Source organism: Carassius carassius, chromosome 2 (genome assembly GCF_963082965.1).
Source record: "Carassius carassius chromosome 2, fCarCar2.1, whole genome shotgun sequence".
NCBI lineage: Eukaryota > Metazoa > Chordata > Actinopteri > Cypriniformes > Cyprinidae > Carassius > Carassius carassius.
Genome location: NC_081756.1, coordinates 44,350,731 through 44,370,031, shown reverse-complemented (window position 1 = coordinate 44,370,031; position 19,301 = coordinate 44,350,731). Strand labels below are relative to the sequence as shown.

Below are 19,301 nucleotides of genomic sequence, written 5' to 3'. Positions count from 1 at the left end.
CTGGAAAACACTACTGAACTAGAGCAGATATGATGCAGATTCATGTGCAACTGGACTGATCTTTTCTTTATTATTTATGAGACCAAAACAAGGGCCAAATACAAGTAACAGAGTGAAAATTCTATCAATAAATCAATAACTAAATGCCATTGTCATTAAGAATTTGATTATTTATCCACATTTATTTATTCAAATGAAACTCAAGAATATACACACCTCAACTTCCTTCTCTGAAAGCGGGGGTGCGCTGCAACATAAAAGAAAGGAAAGGAGACAACATGTTACAATTGAAAAGGTTTTTTTAAGGAATCGATCAATCAATGATCAAATGATGGTTTTGTGAGCGCACCAGCCAGGTAAACCCCTGTGCAGTTTGAGCTTGCGTAGCATGATGTCTGAAATGTTGGGCAAAGCATCAGGTTTCTCTTTGGCCTCCTCTTCACTGGGAGAGCTGATGAGTGGAGAGGATGGACCTGAGAGATAAACCAATTACTAAGATTTAACAGCATATTTAAGATAACAGTAGAAGGAAATGTTTACAAGCACTATGTGACAAATATGGTGTAACCTAGTGGTGTAAAAATATAGTTACATTTTAAATGTATTTCACGCAATATAACAAAGTGGAACACAAAACAAGTTATTCTATAGGGGGAAAAAGTCTTATGTTTGTGTCCATACAAAAAGAAAAAAAAACTATATATATATTTGTGTTCCAATGTTGTTTGGACTCCAGCTTTCATCTAAATATCCTATTTTGTATTGCAAAGAAGAAGAAGAAAGTCACCAGATCTGGACTGACTTGAGGGTGTGTAAATTATTGTAAAATGTTGTTTTGCCATTTTTGGAAGAACTATCTCTTCAACAATAAGCACAGACTGAATCAAGATGATCACACAGTTCATACCTCGCTCCTGCTCCATTTCACTCAGGTCAGGAAGCTTTGGGCTGGAGATGCTCTGGTTACGCATCAGTTTGTGTTCCTATGGAATGAAAACCATAGTGATTTTCTACTAAATCAGTGACATAACATTCCCTTTACTCTGCCAACTGGGCTCAAATCTCGGAGAAAGCCATAAAAGGAACATTAAACTACTAACACAGCATGGTTACTAGGATGGCCAAAGACAACACAGGATTACCTCGCGCAATTTGGACAGTTTTTGAACGTTCCCAGGTGGCACAGGGAAGTCCTTGTACCCGGAGGACTTATATAGAGACTCCCTTGATTTGTCAGAAAGACTGTCCTCCCCTTTGGGAGCTGCATTTCTCATGTTTATGGAGCCTACCGTGTCCCAGGAGACGGCTCTCATCAGAGGAGGGAAGGCCCCTATTGTTTTGATTTCGGCCGTGCATGGGGCTTGCTGTGTGTGTGGCCGGGGGACAGGTTTGGCTACCCCTGTAGCTGGAGGCTGACTGATGCCACAGCCAGAGGTCCCCTCCTTTTTCTGGGCTGCGTGTTCGGAGTTCTTCCCCTTGTCTGCTGGTGCATGATGGTCTGACTTCTTCTGAACCACAGAAGGATCTCTGGCTGATACAGAAGTGGAATAACGCAGGGTTAAAGTCCCTGAAGATACCTTTCTCTGGTCACAGGGCATCCAATCTACTAGCCTTGCGAAGGTCTGAGGAAGAACAAGAACAAGAGAGTGAGTGAGTTTAATGATTAAGAGAAAGAACAAGGGCAATAAAGCGGTCAGTATCACTTTTCAATACACTTCAGTTTATTACATTAGTATTATGCATTAAAGCATTTAATAAACAAGCATATATTTCTCTAGGCTAATGTTAATTTATATAATATAAAATATGTTTTATATTTTATATATTGTTTTCTATATATATTAAATATATGAATTAATATAATATGACACAAAATCATGTTTATTAAAAATACATACATACATACAGTATATATATATATATATATATATATATATATATATATATATATATATACTGTATATGGGTATATAGGTGGGTGTATTTTAATAAACATGATAAATGTTATAAATGTGTAATTACAAATAGTATTCAAAAACATATTGCAGCTCAAATATTACAAATGTGTTTTGATAGAAATTAATAATTTAGCTATTATATATTACATAATATTTCAAAGACGATACAAATAATTATGAAATTAAATATAAATATGTATTCAAGTCTCACTTAAATGGGTAAGAAAAACTACTTCATATCAGCTAATATAAATTTGAAAATAATGAAATAAATCAGCTATCCAAAATAAATTTTAACTATAATACATTTTAATTTAATTCTAATTAACATACATTTAAATGTATGAAAACATTACCTTCACTTCAAAATTAAGTATATTATTTAAAAGTATACAATTTCTATAAAAATATATATAAATATTTTTTTTTCACATCTGATTTTTTTAATATCTGTAACACCAAAGAAGGAAGATTACAGCGAGAAGAGCGAAAGACATAACATTTGTTACACAAACCTCCTGCTCTGGCTTACTAGTGCCCCCTTGGTCAAGAGTTGATGGTATCTCCAGATGCTAAACACATACACAAACATAAACAATCCAACATTTATCATCACCAGGAGGACACAACATCAACACTATACAGAAGGGAATCTGAAGTGGAGCTCACCTTAGTCATGGAAGGACTTGCTGGAGGAGTTGCGGTGACCTCAGGACCTGGAGGAGAAACAAATCCATTTAGTTTAGGTCAACCATGGCAGGGATCTCTGCAGGCAAACATGACTGAAGGCAGAGCTGGTACCTAGCTGTGGGGGTGGGGAGAGGGAGTTTCTGGATGGTCTGGGGGAGGAGCAAGGCGTTGTGTTCGGGGAGAGAGCTGTAACCCAAAGACATTGTTACCCATTTTTGGACACACACTGATTATCATGGTTTCACTTTGCTTTATCTCTCATCGGCCTGTGGATATACTCCAGTCAGTAAGCTGAAGCTGGTGTGCAGGATAAAGGAGCAATTCGACTGGTGCACAGGTCATTTGAGGACATGGGGACATGTACGCGATGTTACAGCCCGATAAGCAAGCAAGTCACAAAAGCTAAAGCTAAGTTGCTTCTGAAATAAACATTTCAAGATCGCACCAAAAAAATAGCATTCACCACTTGAAAGAAGTTATTCTTCATTATTAATATCAATGGAAAGATAGTTAACAAATGTGACATGCTGTGAGTTACCATTGACAATAATTTAGAGAATTTTCTTTTAATTTTGTTTAGAGTACGGCACTTACAATGGAAGTCTGACTGGGATAAACGATAGAAAATAGAGATCTCAAGCTACAAAACAAGACTTAAACAATGTTAACATGAGACAATCTTTAAATTCCTGTCAAGATCATGTAAAGCTTGTAAGCCCTGTAACTTTCACATGTGCACAAGGATACTAAAAAAGTGATGGTGTACAAATTCAGCAGTACATCAGTGGTTCTCAACCTGTTTCACTCAAAGTGCTTTGACAAAGCTTCTTGTTTTTGTTTTTAAAGGGATAGTTCACCCAAAAACGAAAATTCTGTCATCTTTTACTCACCCCCATGTCGTTCCAAACCTGTTTGAGTTGCTTTCTTATGATAAACATATAATATTACATATAAGATATTTTGAAGGTTGCTGGTAATCAAACCGTTTGGGGTTGCCATTGACTTCCATAGCAGGAAAAGAACATACTATGGAAGTCAATGGCACCCACCAACTGTTTGATTACCAGCAACTTTCAAAATATCTATGTTCAACATAAGAAGCAACTCATAAAGGTTTGGAACGACATGAGGGTGAGTAAATGATGAAATAATTTTTATTTCTGGGTGAACTATGCCTTTAAATGCCCTGTAAAGCCCCCTTTGCCTTTTATCCTAGACGGGAAAGCAGTCATGTTTCTAAAAATCTGGTGTACCTGTTGGAGATTCACTGAGACTACAGGTGGAGCGTCGGCCTCTGCGCTGCAGGAAGCGATCGCTGACTTTCTTGGCCTCCTCGAGCAGCTCCAAGTTCTTCTGACGATCGTCTTCAGATAACTGCAGCTCAGGAAGCTGATCCTTCACTAGGTCTAGCACGTGCCCATCATCGTCTCAAACACAAATACACACACACACACAACCTAAACACAGCGGTAATACACACCAACCTGCCAACTCATCTCAAAGGAGGAAGAAAGTAAACAGAATCAAAGTGGAAACAACTCAGTTTCACAAATGGTATTTTAAGCTTCCCTACTGCAGCTTTCCATAATGAATTACTTTAATGATTTAACCAAATTTACATGATTTTTATCTTATTCGATGCCATTTAAAAACAAATGTCTCTAATTTCTAAATAAGCATCAATATTTAAGCAGCTGGAGCGTGTGGTTGAACATACCCACTGTGGTGATTAGGCGTGAAGATGCAGAGTTTCGGGAGAGGCGAGGCCTAGGGCTGTGCGATCTAACACACAGATAAAAAACAAACATCATAGCTACACATTTTCTTAACATAACTGAGCAACTTTATATTCAGCGTAAGTACAAACAATGATTCTTAATGAGCTTTTACACTGCTTGAATAAAACTGATGTTTAAGATTGGTAAATACAGATTTTTGGGGGGAATCGTTTAATGGGTCTTGACATCAATACCTTGCTTTCTCCAGAGGACAGGACTCTTCCTTGCTGACTTGTCTTGGAAGCACAATAGCTGGTGAAGTCATGGTTACATTTACCATCATGCTTTCAACTGGAGCATACTGCAAAAAAAACAAAAAAAAAAAACACACAAGATGCTTCACTGGCTGGCTGTGATGTTTTGGTCACATTCTTGGAGAGCAGTGAGGCTGTGGGTCTTACATTTATAAAACGCTTTTACACTTTTACTTTGCAGAGTTCAAAATATTATACTAAATATTCACATTCAGACATAATGAATCCTTAACTGTATTATCATTAAAGGTTTGACATCATGTTCCAAATCTGTATGATTTTATTTATTTTTTTGCTCTGTAGAACAGAAGCCAATATATTTAGAAAAATGCGATAACCATACAGTTGCTTGTGCTAAATAAAAATTATTTTATTTAAGTAGATGTTTTGACCAGAAAACAAGACCAGTTATGATTTTTGGAGTGTAGTGTAGAGGCAAAGAAGAGCAATTAAAAGCAAACAGTGAAATGTGATGATTTTTTCAGCCTTGAGTCCTGAGGCAGTATAGGAAATTTCCCGACTCTTCTGTTTTGTTTTTTTTTTATCCCTCGCACAAACTATTTCAAACAAGCCAGCTCAAAATACCATCCCATGGGAAAAACAACATGCTCTGATAACAATCACTTTAGGAGAGGAAGTTAAATATTAGTCTTTGCAATAGTCCAATTACACTGTTGTGCTTTTCTTTATTTTATGTGTTTTCACTATCGTATATCTATGTAAAAAATATATTTTTGTCAATTGTATATTTTATACGCTACGCATATTTTATAAGCACACACACATGTGTGCACTACGCGAATCACTCTATTATAAAAATATTTAATTCTCATTGAGAAAAAAAAACTCTTTTGGATATCATCAAGTGCTCTCTGACAGAGATTCACAACATGGCATGTAACATCAAGTGCTATCAAACTTTTATACAAAACAACTATCACGCAGCGCTTAAGTCCTTGCTGCCATTCATTACAAAGTGGAAGCTTTATTTGTTTGGCCCTTATTCTGGGATAAGATTACTGAAGTGTAATATGATTTTAAAGAGTGGTCTTATCTGAGTCCCATCCTTTTACGAGTCACTGCATGTACTCACTCAAGAATAACATAATGGCTATAATGAAACATCCCCTGACAGGCTTTGATGTTGAAGCAGTCGGCGGTCTCTAGGAGGATAACAGAAGAGCAAATCCTGAAGCTTGTCCTCAGTGGAGCGATAGTTCTTATCACTTACCGGCCATGACAGAGAGACAAAGAACCGACTATAATTTTTACATAGGGATGTAACGATTCACTCAACTCATGATTCGATGCAATTTGCAGTTTTGATTTCACAATTCGATTTCATTTATGATTTATTAATTTTTTTACAAAATGAGATTTAAGACAAATGTGCTTGAAAAAAATTGCTTTTATTATTGCAGAATGCTGCACATTTCTTTTTGAAATTAAAATATAACTATAATAAGATACTGATATAACACTTGCATATTATTGCTCTTTTGTTGGTTTTGATTGCTTTCTTTCATAATAATTTGTAAGTCGCTTTGGATAAGGGACCTGAGATGCAAATTAGCTTATGCTATACTCTCTATGTGCAATACATATTTTCCAGTTTTGACTGGGATAATGTTTCTTTTGTACTGTCCCTATACAAATAAACTTATAAATAAATAAATAAAAGTGTCTGCTAAATGACAAAATTTAAATAGAATGTAAATGTAAATAAGAAAACTTAATTGCAATTTTAAAACAAGCCTCAAATCAAATAAATAAGTAACATAAACAAAATAAATCTGTTCATATAAACAAAAGAAGGATTTGTCTGTTCTCTTTCGTTTAAAATTAGAGGCAACCACTGCATTTGAACGCAGATTAACTTTCTGTCAGTAAGTGGCGCTTAAAGGGTTTCCGCTGTAAACAAAGCAGCACTGCACTTATGAACATTAATATGCATTATGCAGAGGCAAGATGAAAAGAAAACAATTCCATCTAACCTTTTCTAAAGACAGTAAGTTCCCCTCAGACAAACATATAAACTCCTACCCCTAAATTGATCGCGATTTGTTTATCATCTCAACCAGTTTGAATCGTCACATATTTGAATCGATTTTCAACCGGCTCGCTGTTAACCGTTACATCCCAACTTTTTACACTATTAAAAAAAGTTGTAGTTAATATTAAATTAATATTGAGAACTGGACCTTATAATAAAGTGTGACCAATTACTCTTTCAAGCTACATGCTAGTGAATAAATGTTTGAAGGAAAATATGTATTGATACATTGCCACCAAGCAAAATATTGTGAGACAATGTATCGATTGTACTGTACCGATTTTCTGCCCGCCCCTAATGGCTGTCATGTGAAGGATGTAGTTTGACTCACTGTGGAGGGCGAGCTGGATGTACTGTTGAGCTCCTCTGGAGAGTCTTCCTCATCCTCAGGAAGAGTTGGCATGGCAGGGATCAGCGGGGGCCGAGAGCGTGCTTGAGGAAAGATAAAATCAGTGACAGACTCTGTCACAAAACTATAAGCTCTCTTTAGTGAAGTTTGCTCACCCCGTGAGTGTGTGAACTGACAGATAGCAGTTGGGTCCTCTTGGTCCTGTACAGACACACAATACAACACATACATGTATGAGGAAACAAGCTTATACAATACAGTTCAGTTTTTGCCAGTGCCATGGTAGACTGAAGGAAATATCATGGTAATTAACAATTTCCATATTCAAATAATGCTACTGAACTCCAAGGCACTGTAGTGAATACAATGAGAATGGTGTAAGAATGATTATTTGGGTGACATTTGATCCTTCTGACAATGATTCAGCTGTTAAACCTTAAGCCATTAACAGGATTTTAATGGAACATCTTTGATGTGATTGAATAAAATGTAAAAGAAATGTTCAATTCAAATATAAATTGATATGTTTAAATTGTATTGTACATATTTTAGCATTATATTCTCACCGGATCAGTGGTTCTCAACCCGAGGGGCTGAAAAACTTCAAAGAAGGCCTCACAATAACTTACAATGGTTTAAAATAAGACAACACATGCATAAAAATCAGTCATAACAACAAAACATCAAGATACTTATTTGAATTTACCCCCTTAATAATGTTTTTATTTACTTTTTCTTTTATTTTCCCCCTGTCTAGAAAAACCTGTGCATATGAGGTAGCCCAATTTTAAAAGTGTTTTCAAGACCTGGAAATGTCATGTAAAAAAAAAAATTGGGTATTTTTTATAAAATATAAATATGCACCTGTCTATATGTCTGTATGTATATATATATATATATATATATATATATATATATATATATATACACACACACACACACAGACACATATACAGGTGCATCTCAGTAAATTAGAATGTTGTGGAAAAGTTTGTTTATTTTAGCAATTCAACTTAAATTGTGGACTCGTGTACTAAATAAATTCAGTGTACACAGACTGAAGTAGTTTAAGGCTTTGGTTCTTTTAATTGTGATGATTTTGGCTGACATTTAACGTAAACCCACAGATTCGCTCAACAAATTAGAATATGGTGACATCAGGGAGGAACAAACGATCTAAAATGTGATTCGGTCTGACCCTCCTTATGTTTAGTGGAGCTTATTTATGGGTTGTGTAAGGACAAACAACGGTAAATAAGACTCACAACACAGATTGAGACTGACAACACACAGAGCGCTTGCTGATGACAGAAGGCTGACGCCTGCACTGTCGCATGTGCTTTTAAGATTCCTGGTAGATGACGTCACCCGCCTATGAGGTCTTGCCTTTCCATTGGGCTGATTACACATGTGATTCAGAACATGGTCATGCAGAAGGCATTCCCCATAGTGTTCGAAGCAGCTCGAGTTCCTGAAGAGGAAACCTTATGTTTGTCTGTAACATAAAAAAAAATCTAATAGAGAACAAAAGTCGACTTCTAGAAGTAAAAATGCCATTTATTTTCCTCAAAGGGAAATGATAACTTGAAGACATTACAAATCTCGAAGATAGACCTATTGTGAGTTCCCAGGTCATTATTCGATGAATTATGCTTTTGTTGAAGCCAACTCTTTGCATTATTACAACAAATTTTCTAAATAATCATTTAACAGTTGAACGATGCTGTACAGACAATTCCACCAATCACAAAGTTGCAGCGAGCAAAGTGCACCAAAATAGCTCTGCATGTAACGCCATCTCCTATTTATAACCATGTTATAATAAACCCCAAAACCATGACACCCATGGAACTTTATAGTTAGTAGTATAGGAACCTCTTAATCAAAGTGTGATATTTGCATGGCAAATATATGCATGTTTCTCCACACTGGCATTAGTCCTATCGTAAAACCCCATCTCATGTCCCTGCCTCTCAGAGAGGTTCAAGAGGAAATGATTCCTTTCAGCAAAATAACAGTTGCTGATGGCATCTCATATACAAAAATACTGCTACAGTGACGATCAGTGCCAACAAGAATAACATTGGGAAAGAGTCATCATCAGGAGTAAAAGAAAAATCTTATTTGCAGAATAAATGTGACCAACATCAACAGCCAAAGAGTGTGGAGAATTTGCCTATTTTTATTACCTCTAACAGTTTATCTCTATCATAAACACATGTCTAAAAATATGCATGAGTCATTAATGCAGCAAATTATAATGGGGTTGTTTCAATTGTGTAAAGCCATTTGTCTGTCAAGTAGTTGTATAAACATGCTTGGCCTCAAGAAACAGATTGAGCAGAAAGAAGACTCCTTCATTTTCCCAAAGGAACGCATTCCACATTCAATGAAATCTCTTCTGAAAGATGCAAAGGCTATCTTTGGCTTCCTGTACACCCAAACAAAACAGGAGAATCTCAGAGTCAATGCTGTTTTAGTGAATGTCTTATACGGGAAGAGAAACTCAACAGTGTTTACATGTTGTGAAAGACTCCAGCAATGAATTCACATTTGAGTCACTATAAAACTAGACCACAATTGTACAGAAGAAATAGAATCCGCATTAGTAACAAGTGCAAATAAACCTTGCATCACTCATCCCACACACCTCTATCACATAGGAATCAACTAAATGACTAATGAAATATTGGCTGGAAATGTCACTGGATTTACAGCTGCATCCCTAAATAGGTTTTTTTATGTTTTCTAAAGAAAATGTAAGTGGTGTTTGACTACAAAACTCACCACCACAATGCCACAATGCTATGAAATTCTGAGTAAGTTGCTATGTGGTTTCTAGGTTGTTCTGGCTGGTTGCTAGGGTATTCTAGGTGATTACTGTTGTGTATTTACGAAATGCAAAGTGACCTTTCTGTGTTTCCTTATACCCTCCTACGTTACGTGATTCTTCTACCTCAACACCGTAGATTTTGAGTGTAGAAATAAACGGCAAGCACTGGTTACGTTTACTCCTGCCTCTCGTGTATTTATCTATAAAATATAAGAATATATAACATAAATTGGCGACGAGGACCCTTCGTACAACGTTAAGTTTTGTTATTTTGAACGTTAGTCGAAGTTTCAAGGCTAAAGATGTTCGTAACGCAGTTTCCACACCCCGATCGCGCCATTCTCCACGAGGGAGAGTGAGTGGATGCACGCGAATCCGAAAACAACAGCCGCGACAGTCGGAACGGAACGAGTTGTCTTCGCTGAAAGGAAATAGAGTGAAAGACAGGGAAAAGAAATTGACGACGCAACGCGGATCAGAAAATAAAAAAGGGAAGGAATCACAACAGCTGACGAACTGAAACAAGAGGGGAGTGAGTAAAAAAAAAATGGCTGGATTAATTGGTTGTATTGGAACGTTTGATGAATCAGTATACCGAACGTTTTGACTACTTTGTGCTGGCAAACGAAATAAAAGATGAAACAATTGTGCCAACATTTCTAAGTGTCATGGGTGTGAAAACGTTTAATCTGCTGAGCAGTTTAACTCAGCCACAGAAACCAGGTGACAAATCATATGAGGAAATGGTGGGCTTACTCAAGGATCACTATTCACCCAAACCACTGATTATCGCAGAGAGATTTCGCTTCCATAAAAGAAATCAGCAGGATGGTGAATCCATCTCACAATTTGTGGCTGTGTTGAAACGATTGTCCGAACATTGTTTGGCCAATCATTGAGTGACACCATACGTGATAGGCTTGTCTGTGGTCTTCGAAGTGAGGCTATACAAAAACGACTGCTAACTGAGAGTAACTTAACTTTACAGAAGGCCATAGAGATAAGCACATCAATGGAAATGGCCGCAAAAGAGGCACAGCAATTAAGTGCGTCCACACATGTGCACAAAGTGTATGCTGATTCAAAGAACAAGTCAAACTCAGATAAACCATGTTACCGCTGTGGAAAAGTGGGCCACCAGCCTGAAGATTGTTGGTGTAAGGACATGAACTGTAGAAATTGTGGCAAGAAAGGCCACATTGAACGTGCCTGCAAAAACAAAAAGACACAACCAAGCAAAAATGCTGGACCTAAAAAGAAAAGTTATCAGAAATTTAAACAAAAGCATGTGAACCAAATGAAAAATTCCCGGCACACACAGAGTGATTCTGGATCTGAGGAAGAGGATGCCTTGTGTGTTTTATCTGTTTCAGGAGATGAGCAGGGCTATTGGGTGACTCCTCTTCTAGATGGGAAACCAGTACGGATGCAGGTGGACACAGGAGCTGCGGTATCACTGGTGTCAGTGACAACATTCAATGAAAAGTTGCCACACCTCACACCTCAGCCATCAAACATTACCCTGAAGACCTATACAGGTGAGATCATTCCTGTTAAAGGGTTAATTGAGGTGACAGTTGAACTAAATATGCAAAAAAAGAAACTTCCACTTTACATTATTAAAGGCAATCACCCAGCTTTGCTAGGAAGGACTTGGCTGGAGAGGATTAAGTTGGATTGGCAAGAGGTCCATCTGGTCAGTAAAAACTCAAAACTCCAAGGGATTCTAAATAAATATACGGATGTGTTCAGTTACGAACTAGGAAGTATGAAGGACATTGCGGTGAAACTGACGGTAAAACCAAACAGTCAACCAAAGTGTTTAAAAGCCAGACCGTTGGCCTATGCAATTAAACCCAAGGTTGAAGCTGAATTAGAGAAACTAGTAAAGGCTGGAGTTCTGTGACCAGTACACACAAGTGAGTGGGCCACGCCAATTGTGCCCGTCATAAAAAAGGACGGGTCCCTTCGACTATGTGGAGATTTTAAGGTGACCGTGAATCCGGTTCTGACCCCAGAGCAGTATCCCCTGCCTCGTATTGAGGATCTTTTTTCTGGTCTCGCTGGGGGCCAACGGTTCAGTAAGATTGACTTGTGCCAGGCATACTTGCAGATGCACGTGGACCCGAACTCACAAGAACTTCTTACCATTGTGACTCATAAGGGGATGTACCAATATCAGCGGCTTCCTTTTGGGATTACCTCGGCGCCGCCCCTGTTCCAAAGAGCAATGGACCAGATTCTCAGTGGGCTGACCGGGGTGCAGTGTTACCTTGATGATTTGATTATCACCGGAAAGGTTGAGGCGGGACATTTGAGTAACCTAGAAGCCATCTTGCAGAGACTGCAAAGTTTTGGACTGAGAGTTATGAAGGACAAGTGTGAGTTTTTCTGCCCTTCTGTTGAGTATTTGGGCCATGTGATTGATAGTTCGGGACTTCATAAGGCACCCTCGAAAGTGAAGGCAATAGTGGAAGCGCCGTCTCCACAAAACATCAGTCAGCTTCGATCTTTTTTGGGGTTGTTGACTTATTATGCGAAATTTGTGCCAAATTTAGCTAACAGGCTGAAACCGTTGCACGAGCTACTGAACAAATCAAAAAAGTGGGAATGGACTAAACCATGTGAAGAATCTTTTAATGAGGTGAAAACAGCCTTAGCCCAGTCTGAAGCTCTCACTCATTTCAACCCCGCTCTGCCAGTACAGCTGGCATGTGACGCATCGCCCTATGGCGTCGGGGCGGTGGTGTCACACATCATGCCATCGGGTGAGGAAAAACCCATCACTTTTGCATCACGAACGTTGAGCAAGGCAGAATGTAAAAAAAAAAAAAAAGATTCTTCTGGATATTGTATGCATTTGATGTTAAGAGAAAATGTTCCTGTTGAAGTAATGTTTTTTTTCTCTACTACAAATTTAGGAGGGAGGAATATGTTGTGTATTTACGCAATGCAAAGTGACCTTTCTGTGTTTCCTTATACCCTCCTACGTTACGTGATTCTTCTACGTCAACACCGTAGATTTTGAGTGTAGAAATAAACGGCAAGCACTGGTTACGTTTACTCCTGCCTCTCGTGTATTTATCTATAAAATATAAGAATATATAACAATTACTTATTAGATCAATTCAAAGATCCTACCTTCAAGTTGCAAATATAAAGGTTTCCTCCAAAGTGAATTTTATTTATGTGATCCATCAGAGTTTTGCAAAGCTATATGTAGATAAAATAGTGTATCCATATAATGGGTTCAAGAGAACAGAACAGTCATTTCTGGATAGTAAAAGATTAAACTGATCAATATAATCATCTTTTATGATATTGTTGCAACTAGGAGCTCACACACAATGTTATTATGAACTTTGTGTTTGCAAGCAATAGGTTTGCAAAAAGGTGTAACATTTCCAGTCAATTTTGTATTTTTTCATTTCAGAATTCAAGATTTTTTTGAAACTTTCCAGGACTTTTTCTGAATATTCCAGGGATTTTTCGAAAGTTTTTGGAAATGTACTGGACAATTTTCATCCCTTTGCAACCCAAGCAAGCAATCAGCAGCAGACTCATGTTGCATTGGGAACAAAAATTTAGCTCCAACCCCAATTAAACACACACGAACCAATGTAATTGTCTTCAGGATTGCCAGAATCTACCAGGAAGATTCCAGTTGGCACTAAACTCTGCAGGAAATTGGCCCTCCAGAACCAGGACTGGACACCCCTGTTATCTTAAACAAATTATTCATTCACATGACGGTTTGATGCACATCAAGGATTTTTTATTATTTTTTTCTGTAAACTTGATTCCAGTACTTTATGCACATCTTACAACAGAATAAAAAATTATGTCAAATGAGCATATATGTTTTTATGCACATTTTGGAAATTGTATTCACATCTTGGTGTTTCCAATGAACAATTTCCCAAAACGTGCATTGAAATTATGATATAACCGATTTATCTGGTCCTTAAAAATGTTTTAGAATGCTTTGTTTTTCAAAAATCGTCCATGTTTCCTGTTCTTCTAAGTGAAAATCGTAATTCAGAGTACCTCTCCTCAACCAGCTGCACATTTTGAGGCATCAATTATGTCTCTAGCAAAACTGGGATAAGCTATGCATCTTATTTTAACACTTAAAAGTATTAGTAAAACTGATTTTGCTCAAACAAGCATCACTAAAACAAATGTTTAAAATGGCATCAATAGAAGCACAAGCCAGATTGAGATGCTCTATTCTTGCTCCTTCCTCAGGATCGTTTAATCATTGTCCTGGAAGGCCAACATTCTGCTGAGTTTAGCTCCAACCCACCCTTACACACCTGTCTGAAGTTTCTTTATTTACAGTATCCCAAGAACAGGACTGCCTACCCTGTCCAAGATTATACAAAAATACTCAACACCCCTTCCTCAAATGGGTTTATCTTAGAACCAAAACACTGGAATGGATGCAAACCTTAAATGGGAAAAACATTCTTGAGTCCAGGTTAAAAAGAAGGATGGAGTATTACTGAGTTTTTTAAAAAGGCAATTGATTCCAGAGGCGTGAAGAGAATTATATGAAGGAATTCTCAATAAACAATGTGTTTTTATTAATAATAAATAATCCATTATTAATAAACCAAGGTGCAGAGCTCATTGTGGACAGGGAATTGGTACCACATGAAATGATATGGTTCAACAAACTGTTTGATAATCAGTGGAACTCACCTCTGGAATCTCAGTGAGATCTGCGGCTTGGACACTCTGACTCTTTGATGTGTCTGTGTCACTTGTTTTGGGCTCCTTTGAGTCTCACTCTTCCCTGTCCTTGCTTGACTCTGTCCACTGCTCTCAGATTCCTCTTGACTTCTCCCACTGCAATCTGAATTCTCTCTTCCGTCTTGACAACTCCCAGTATCCTCTACTGGATCTCCCCTGATAAACTGAGTCCTTGATTATCCCAGAAGTCCGCTGACTTGGAAGTCCACTTTTGGCTCAAAAGTTTTAAGACCTCTGTCCTACTGCTATGTTCTGATGTGTGGCACCTCCCAGGACTCTCTGTTTATCCTCCGCTGTTTTGTAGCTCAGTTCCGGCACATCCAGACTCTTCTTTATTTTGACTCCTGCACGTTTCCTTGTTTATAGCTAAGGTATTCCTAATAGCCTCTGACTCTGAGAGGAAGCTGTCATTGCTTGCTGGCCAATCTAACCTAAAGGAAAACAGTTAACAAAACAACTTACTTATTGTCCATAACCTATGCACAATCTAGAACAAAGTAAGACAACAATATACTACTATTAATAAAATACAACCAGATTTTTATGTTTTATGAAAGACAAATATAAAAATATCTTATTTTATTTTCAACGGAAGAAAGCAACTCATGCAGGTTTGGAACAACTTGAGGGTGGAGTGGAATGTTCATTTTTGGGTGGAATATCCCATTAACTGGAATCCCCTTAACTAGGTGCATATTATGGCATCCGTATGGTTGCTAGATGGTTAATAAGTAGTGCTATTAAACGATTAATCGTGATTAATCACATTCAAAATAAAAGTTCTTTATGTAATATACGTGTGTGTACTGTGTATATTTATTATGGATATACAGTACATACACACGTATACATTGTATATTTTGAAAATATTTAAATCTATATATTCATATTCATATAATTGATATTATATATAAATATATTTAGTATATAAACAATATATTTTTCTGAAATATATATGCGCATGTGTGTGTATTTATATATACATAATAAATATACACAGTACACTCACACATATTACGTAAACAAAAACTTTTATTTTGGATGTGATTAATCGCATTAATCGTTTGACTGGTGGTTGCCACTTGGTTACTAGAATGTTTTGAGTGGTTGCAAAATGGGAATTAGGGTGTTGCTAGTGTTAGTGGTTGCTAGTTAGTTATAATTGAGTTCTGAGTGGTTACTAGAGTGTCCTAGAGGTTTGCTAGGTCATTATAGTGCTCTGTGTAGTTTCTACTGTATGTGGTTAACTACAGTGTTCTGGGTGGTTGCATGGTGCTTCTAAATGGCTGCTCAGTGGTAACAAAGGTGTCCTGGTGGTTCCTAATTAGTTAATATGGTGTTCTGAGTGGTTGCACGGTGGTTAATAATGTGTTCTTGTTGAATTTTCAATGGTTGATGGGTTTTCACTTTTCAACTTTAGTTAGTATGTGTGATGTTGCCGTTTGAGAATTAAGTTCTGCAAGGTTACAAAGCTCAAAGCTCAAAGTCCACACTAAAATGGGATATTATCAACAATTTTCAAGAACTAATGTGAGTGTTGAGGCAATCAAAAAAAAAAAAAACCTTTGTCTTCAGCCAGCATTTAGCTAAACTAAACAAGCCACTCGTGCCAGCATTTAGCTAAACTACACCAGCCACCCTTTACACAAACCTTGTTACAGTAGCTAAAAGTCCAATGCCATAAATATGCTAAATGATTGGTAATCGTATATAAACATTTACAAATTACAAACTTTAGATTGGCTACTGCAAAGACATGAACAAATAATTAATAGATTATTTGTTAAGATGTATAAATAGATTTCTACACAACAAATAAAGACTAACAAATGAACTGAAAGTTTACTGACATTTGTAAGCATTTCAGTTTACATTAAATTATGATATGTTAAACAATAGGTAATGTTTAGAAAATTCATTAGTAAACATTAACAAGAACATTATCTCATATGTCTAACTATGTGAATATATGAAGAGTTTGGTTCCAAAACGAGATAAACGCCATAAAAAAAAAAATAAATAAATAAAAAAAAAAACTCTGGTCGGTAGTGAAAAGTTAATTTCAATTTTTTTTTCGTCGAGTTATTAGGTCATGTTTTTTTCCAAACCACGACAAACTCCATTCTCCCTTTTCTGCAGAATGCGATATATCCTCTCAACCAATCACAGCGCACCATTCCACACACTCTAGACAGTAATGGTGATGCTCTGAATACACCTGACATCCTAGTTTTCCTCATCTACTTTGTACTTTGTTATCAACAAACAAGAGCTGCACAGTAAATCGCATGTGATTGCTATGCGCATTTTTTAGGTAAAGCCGGTTCTATCATTAATAGTACCGGTAAATCTCCATCACATGCTTTCAGATATAAATTAATTAGATGCATTTAAAACACAGAGCCATAGATCACTGACAAGCTACGCTATATTGCATTCATTAGATCAATCGCATTTGATTGTGAACCCAATATTGCGTAGCTTTTCAGTGTTATTGTTTTTATTAATGCCATTTATGCTTTTGTTAATACAGCACATTGCACTAGTCAACTAAATTAATTTAACATGGCAAAGATAAATGCACTTTTGGAAGTTGAATGTAAGGGAAATATCATTTTGGAATTTCTGTGGTCTAATGTGATATTGTTGTTCATGTTCTTGTTCATGATGAAATTTTATTTTATTGCTGTAATTAATTTAAAACATTAACAAGATGACCCGTTGAATTCATTTTGGGAGCAACTGACAGATGAATGTATTTTTAGTCCAGTGCTCGTATATATGATTATTACTGACCAAGTTCAGAGGCTGTCATATGTGGATCAACTTTCTATGTTGGGTATTTTTGGAATTTTCAGATTGATTCAATGGATTTATTGCATTTTAAGAAAAAATTGTATCATGGATTTATTGCATTTATTGCAAAATTTTATAATAAATCTTTGAAAATCTAAACCGGGATTAGAATTTTTAATGTTATTATTGTGAAAGTTTGAAACAGAAAATAATGGTTTTCATCTTGCAACGTTCTTGGTAAAGAAAACACATTTTAAGTCAAATTAATCCAAATGAATTTATTGTGTTTTGGAACCAAACTCTTCATTTATTAACTAATGATATTTTAAGCATTATATAATGTTTGTTAATTGTTTATAAATTAAAGTTATTATAAAGAATTAAAAAAAGACTACTCTGAGACGTCCTGTAAAAACTGTGTTCTGCATGACTGTCACATTTATGGACTTCTGTTCCTTTTGTATTTTCCCTATTTGGTCACGTTCCGTGTTCCGTTCCTAGTTTAGTTAATTGATTAATCCCCACCTGTTCCCGTTTTTTTCATTACTTTCCTTGTGTTTAAATACCCTGTCTGTTTAGTTCCCATTTGTCTCCTATTGATGTATGATACCCCGATTTGAATTTGCCCTTTTCCCTCCCGTGTATTATTAAAAAGCCTTATTTGTTATCTCCTTCGGACCGAAAAAGTGAGTTTAGCTGCATTTTTTTTCCTTTTTGTTTTGTCTTCCCCCCCCCTCCCAGTATGGATTTACCAGCTGTCCAACTCCTATGCCTGGAGCAGTTGGACTGTTCCCTGGAGGACCATACTAGGGACTTTTTCGATCTGGTGTGCCTTACCCACTTCACAAACCTCTTGCTCTGTGCTTTTTATTATCACGACCTGAGCGAGCGGTGTAAGGCAGGCCTGCCAGCGAATGGTCCCAGAGAGGGTTTCGCCGCTTTTGTGGAGTGGGTGCTGGAGAAAAATAGATCTCCATTCACCGTCATCCCTACTGAAGAGGATATCTCCAGCCCCATTCCTGAACCACAGACCAGCCAGCTGTCATCCTGCTGCACGGAGCAAATGCCAGAGCCCACCCACGGCTGCAGAGACCGAGCCTGCCATGATTAAAGAGCCTGTGCTATTCAAAGCGACAGAGCCAATCATCGCCCCTGAGCTTGGATTCGAGAGCACTACTGACCAGGTGTGTGAGCCGGCAACACCGTTCATCGTGGGAGTACTGGTGGAGATCGAGGGCTTGGAGGGAGGCCCCCTGAATCTCCTATGTCTCCTCTGGTTCCACCCAGCCCTAGATCTCCTGTGTCTCCGCTCGTTCCGTCCAGCCCTGATCCTCCTGTGTTCCCTCCCAGCCTCCCTCTCCCACCTCCTCCTAGACCAGTCAGTTCCTCTGGTCCATCCGCTCGTGCCTGTCAGCCCTTCGGCTCACCCTCAGTCAGTGCCATCTGGGCGCTCTGGTCTGCCTCGGGACTTCCAGTCTCCAGCTCCGCCTTGGCGTGAGGATCCCCTGTCTCCACTTCCAGCCTGCAAGCCCTGGACTCCACCTCGGACCTCCGACCCATCGTCTCCACCGTGGCCCGGCATCCCACCAGCTCCACCGGGTTCACTCGTCCCCCGGCTCCACCTTGGTCGGTTGTCGACCATCCGGCGCCTCGGGACTCCATTCCTCTGGCTTTGCCTCATTGCTACATCCCTCTGGCTCTGTCAGGCTCCTCCTTCCCTCCGGCTCGACCTCCATCCTCAGTTGCTCCGGTTCTGCAGCAGTCATCTGGTGCCCCGCCTCGGCCTTGGTTGCCTGAGCCTTCTGCTCCACCTTGGCCCTCCAGATCCTCGGTGT

At 38.0% G+C, this 19,301-nt stretch overlaps 1 protein-coding gene across 5 annotated transcripts in view; it reads right to left on the bottom strand.

The window, feature by feature from the left end:
• Positions 1–19,301, bottom strand: part of LOC132110560 (inositol 1,4,5-triphosphate receptor associated 1-like) — a 33,163-nt gene that overhangs the window by 5,921 nt on the left and 7,941 nt on the right. For 4 of the 5 annotated variants that reach the window (XM_059517274.1, XM_059517305.1, XM_059517297.1 and 1 more), the window contains 12 exons: positions 7,238–7,283; positions 7,065–7,165; positions 4,621–4,727; positions 4,366–4,430; positions 3,902–4,075; positions 2,760–2,834; positions 2,628–2,674; positions 2,474–2,530; positions 1,290–1,622; positions 908–983; positions 350–473; positions 217–247 (listed from right to left, as the gene is read on the bottom strand). In XM_059517274.1, the coding sequence (XP_059373257.1) occupies positions 217–247; positions 350–473; positions 908–983; positions 1,290–1,622; positions 2,474–2,530; positions 2,628–2,674; positions 2,760–2,834; positions 3,902–4,075; positions 4,366–4,430; positions 4,621–4,727; positions 7,065–7,136 (1,161 nt within the window). In that variant the 5' untranslated portion in view covers positions 7,137–7,165; positions 7,238–7,283. Of the gene's footprint in view, positions 1–216; positions 248–349; positions 474–907; positions 984–1,289; positions 1,623–2,473; positions 2,531–2,627; positions 2,675–2,759; positions 2,835–3,901; positions 4,076–4,365; positions 4,431–4,620; positions 4,728–7,064; positions 7,166–7,237; positions 7,284–14,619; positions 15,102–19,301 lie in introns of all 5 variants that reach the window. The other variant, XM_059517281.1, reaches the window with a different exon arrangement.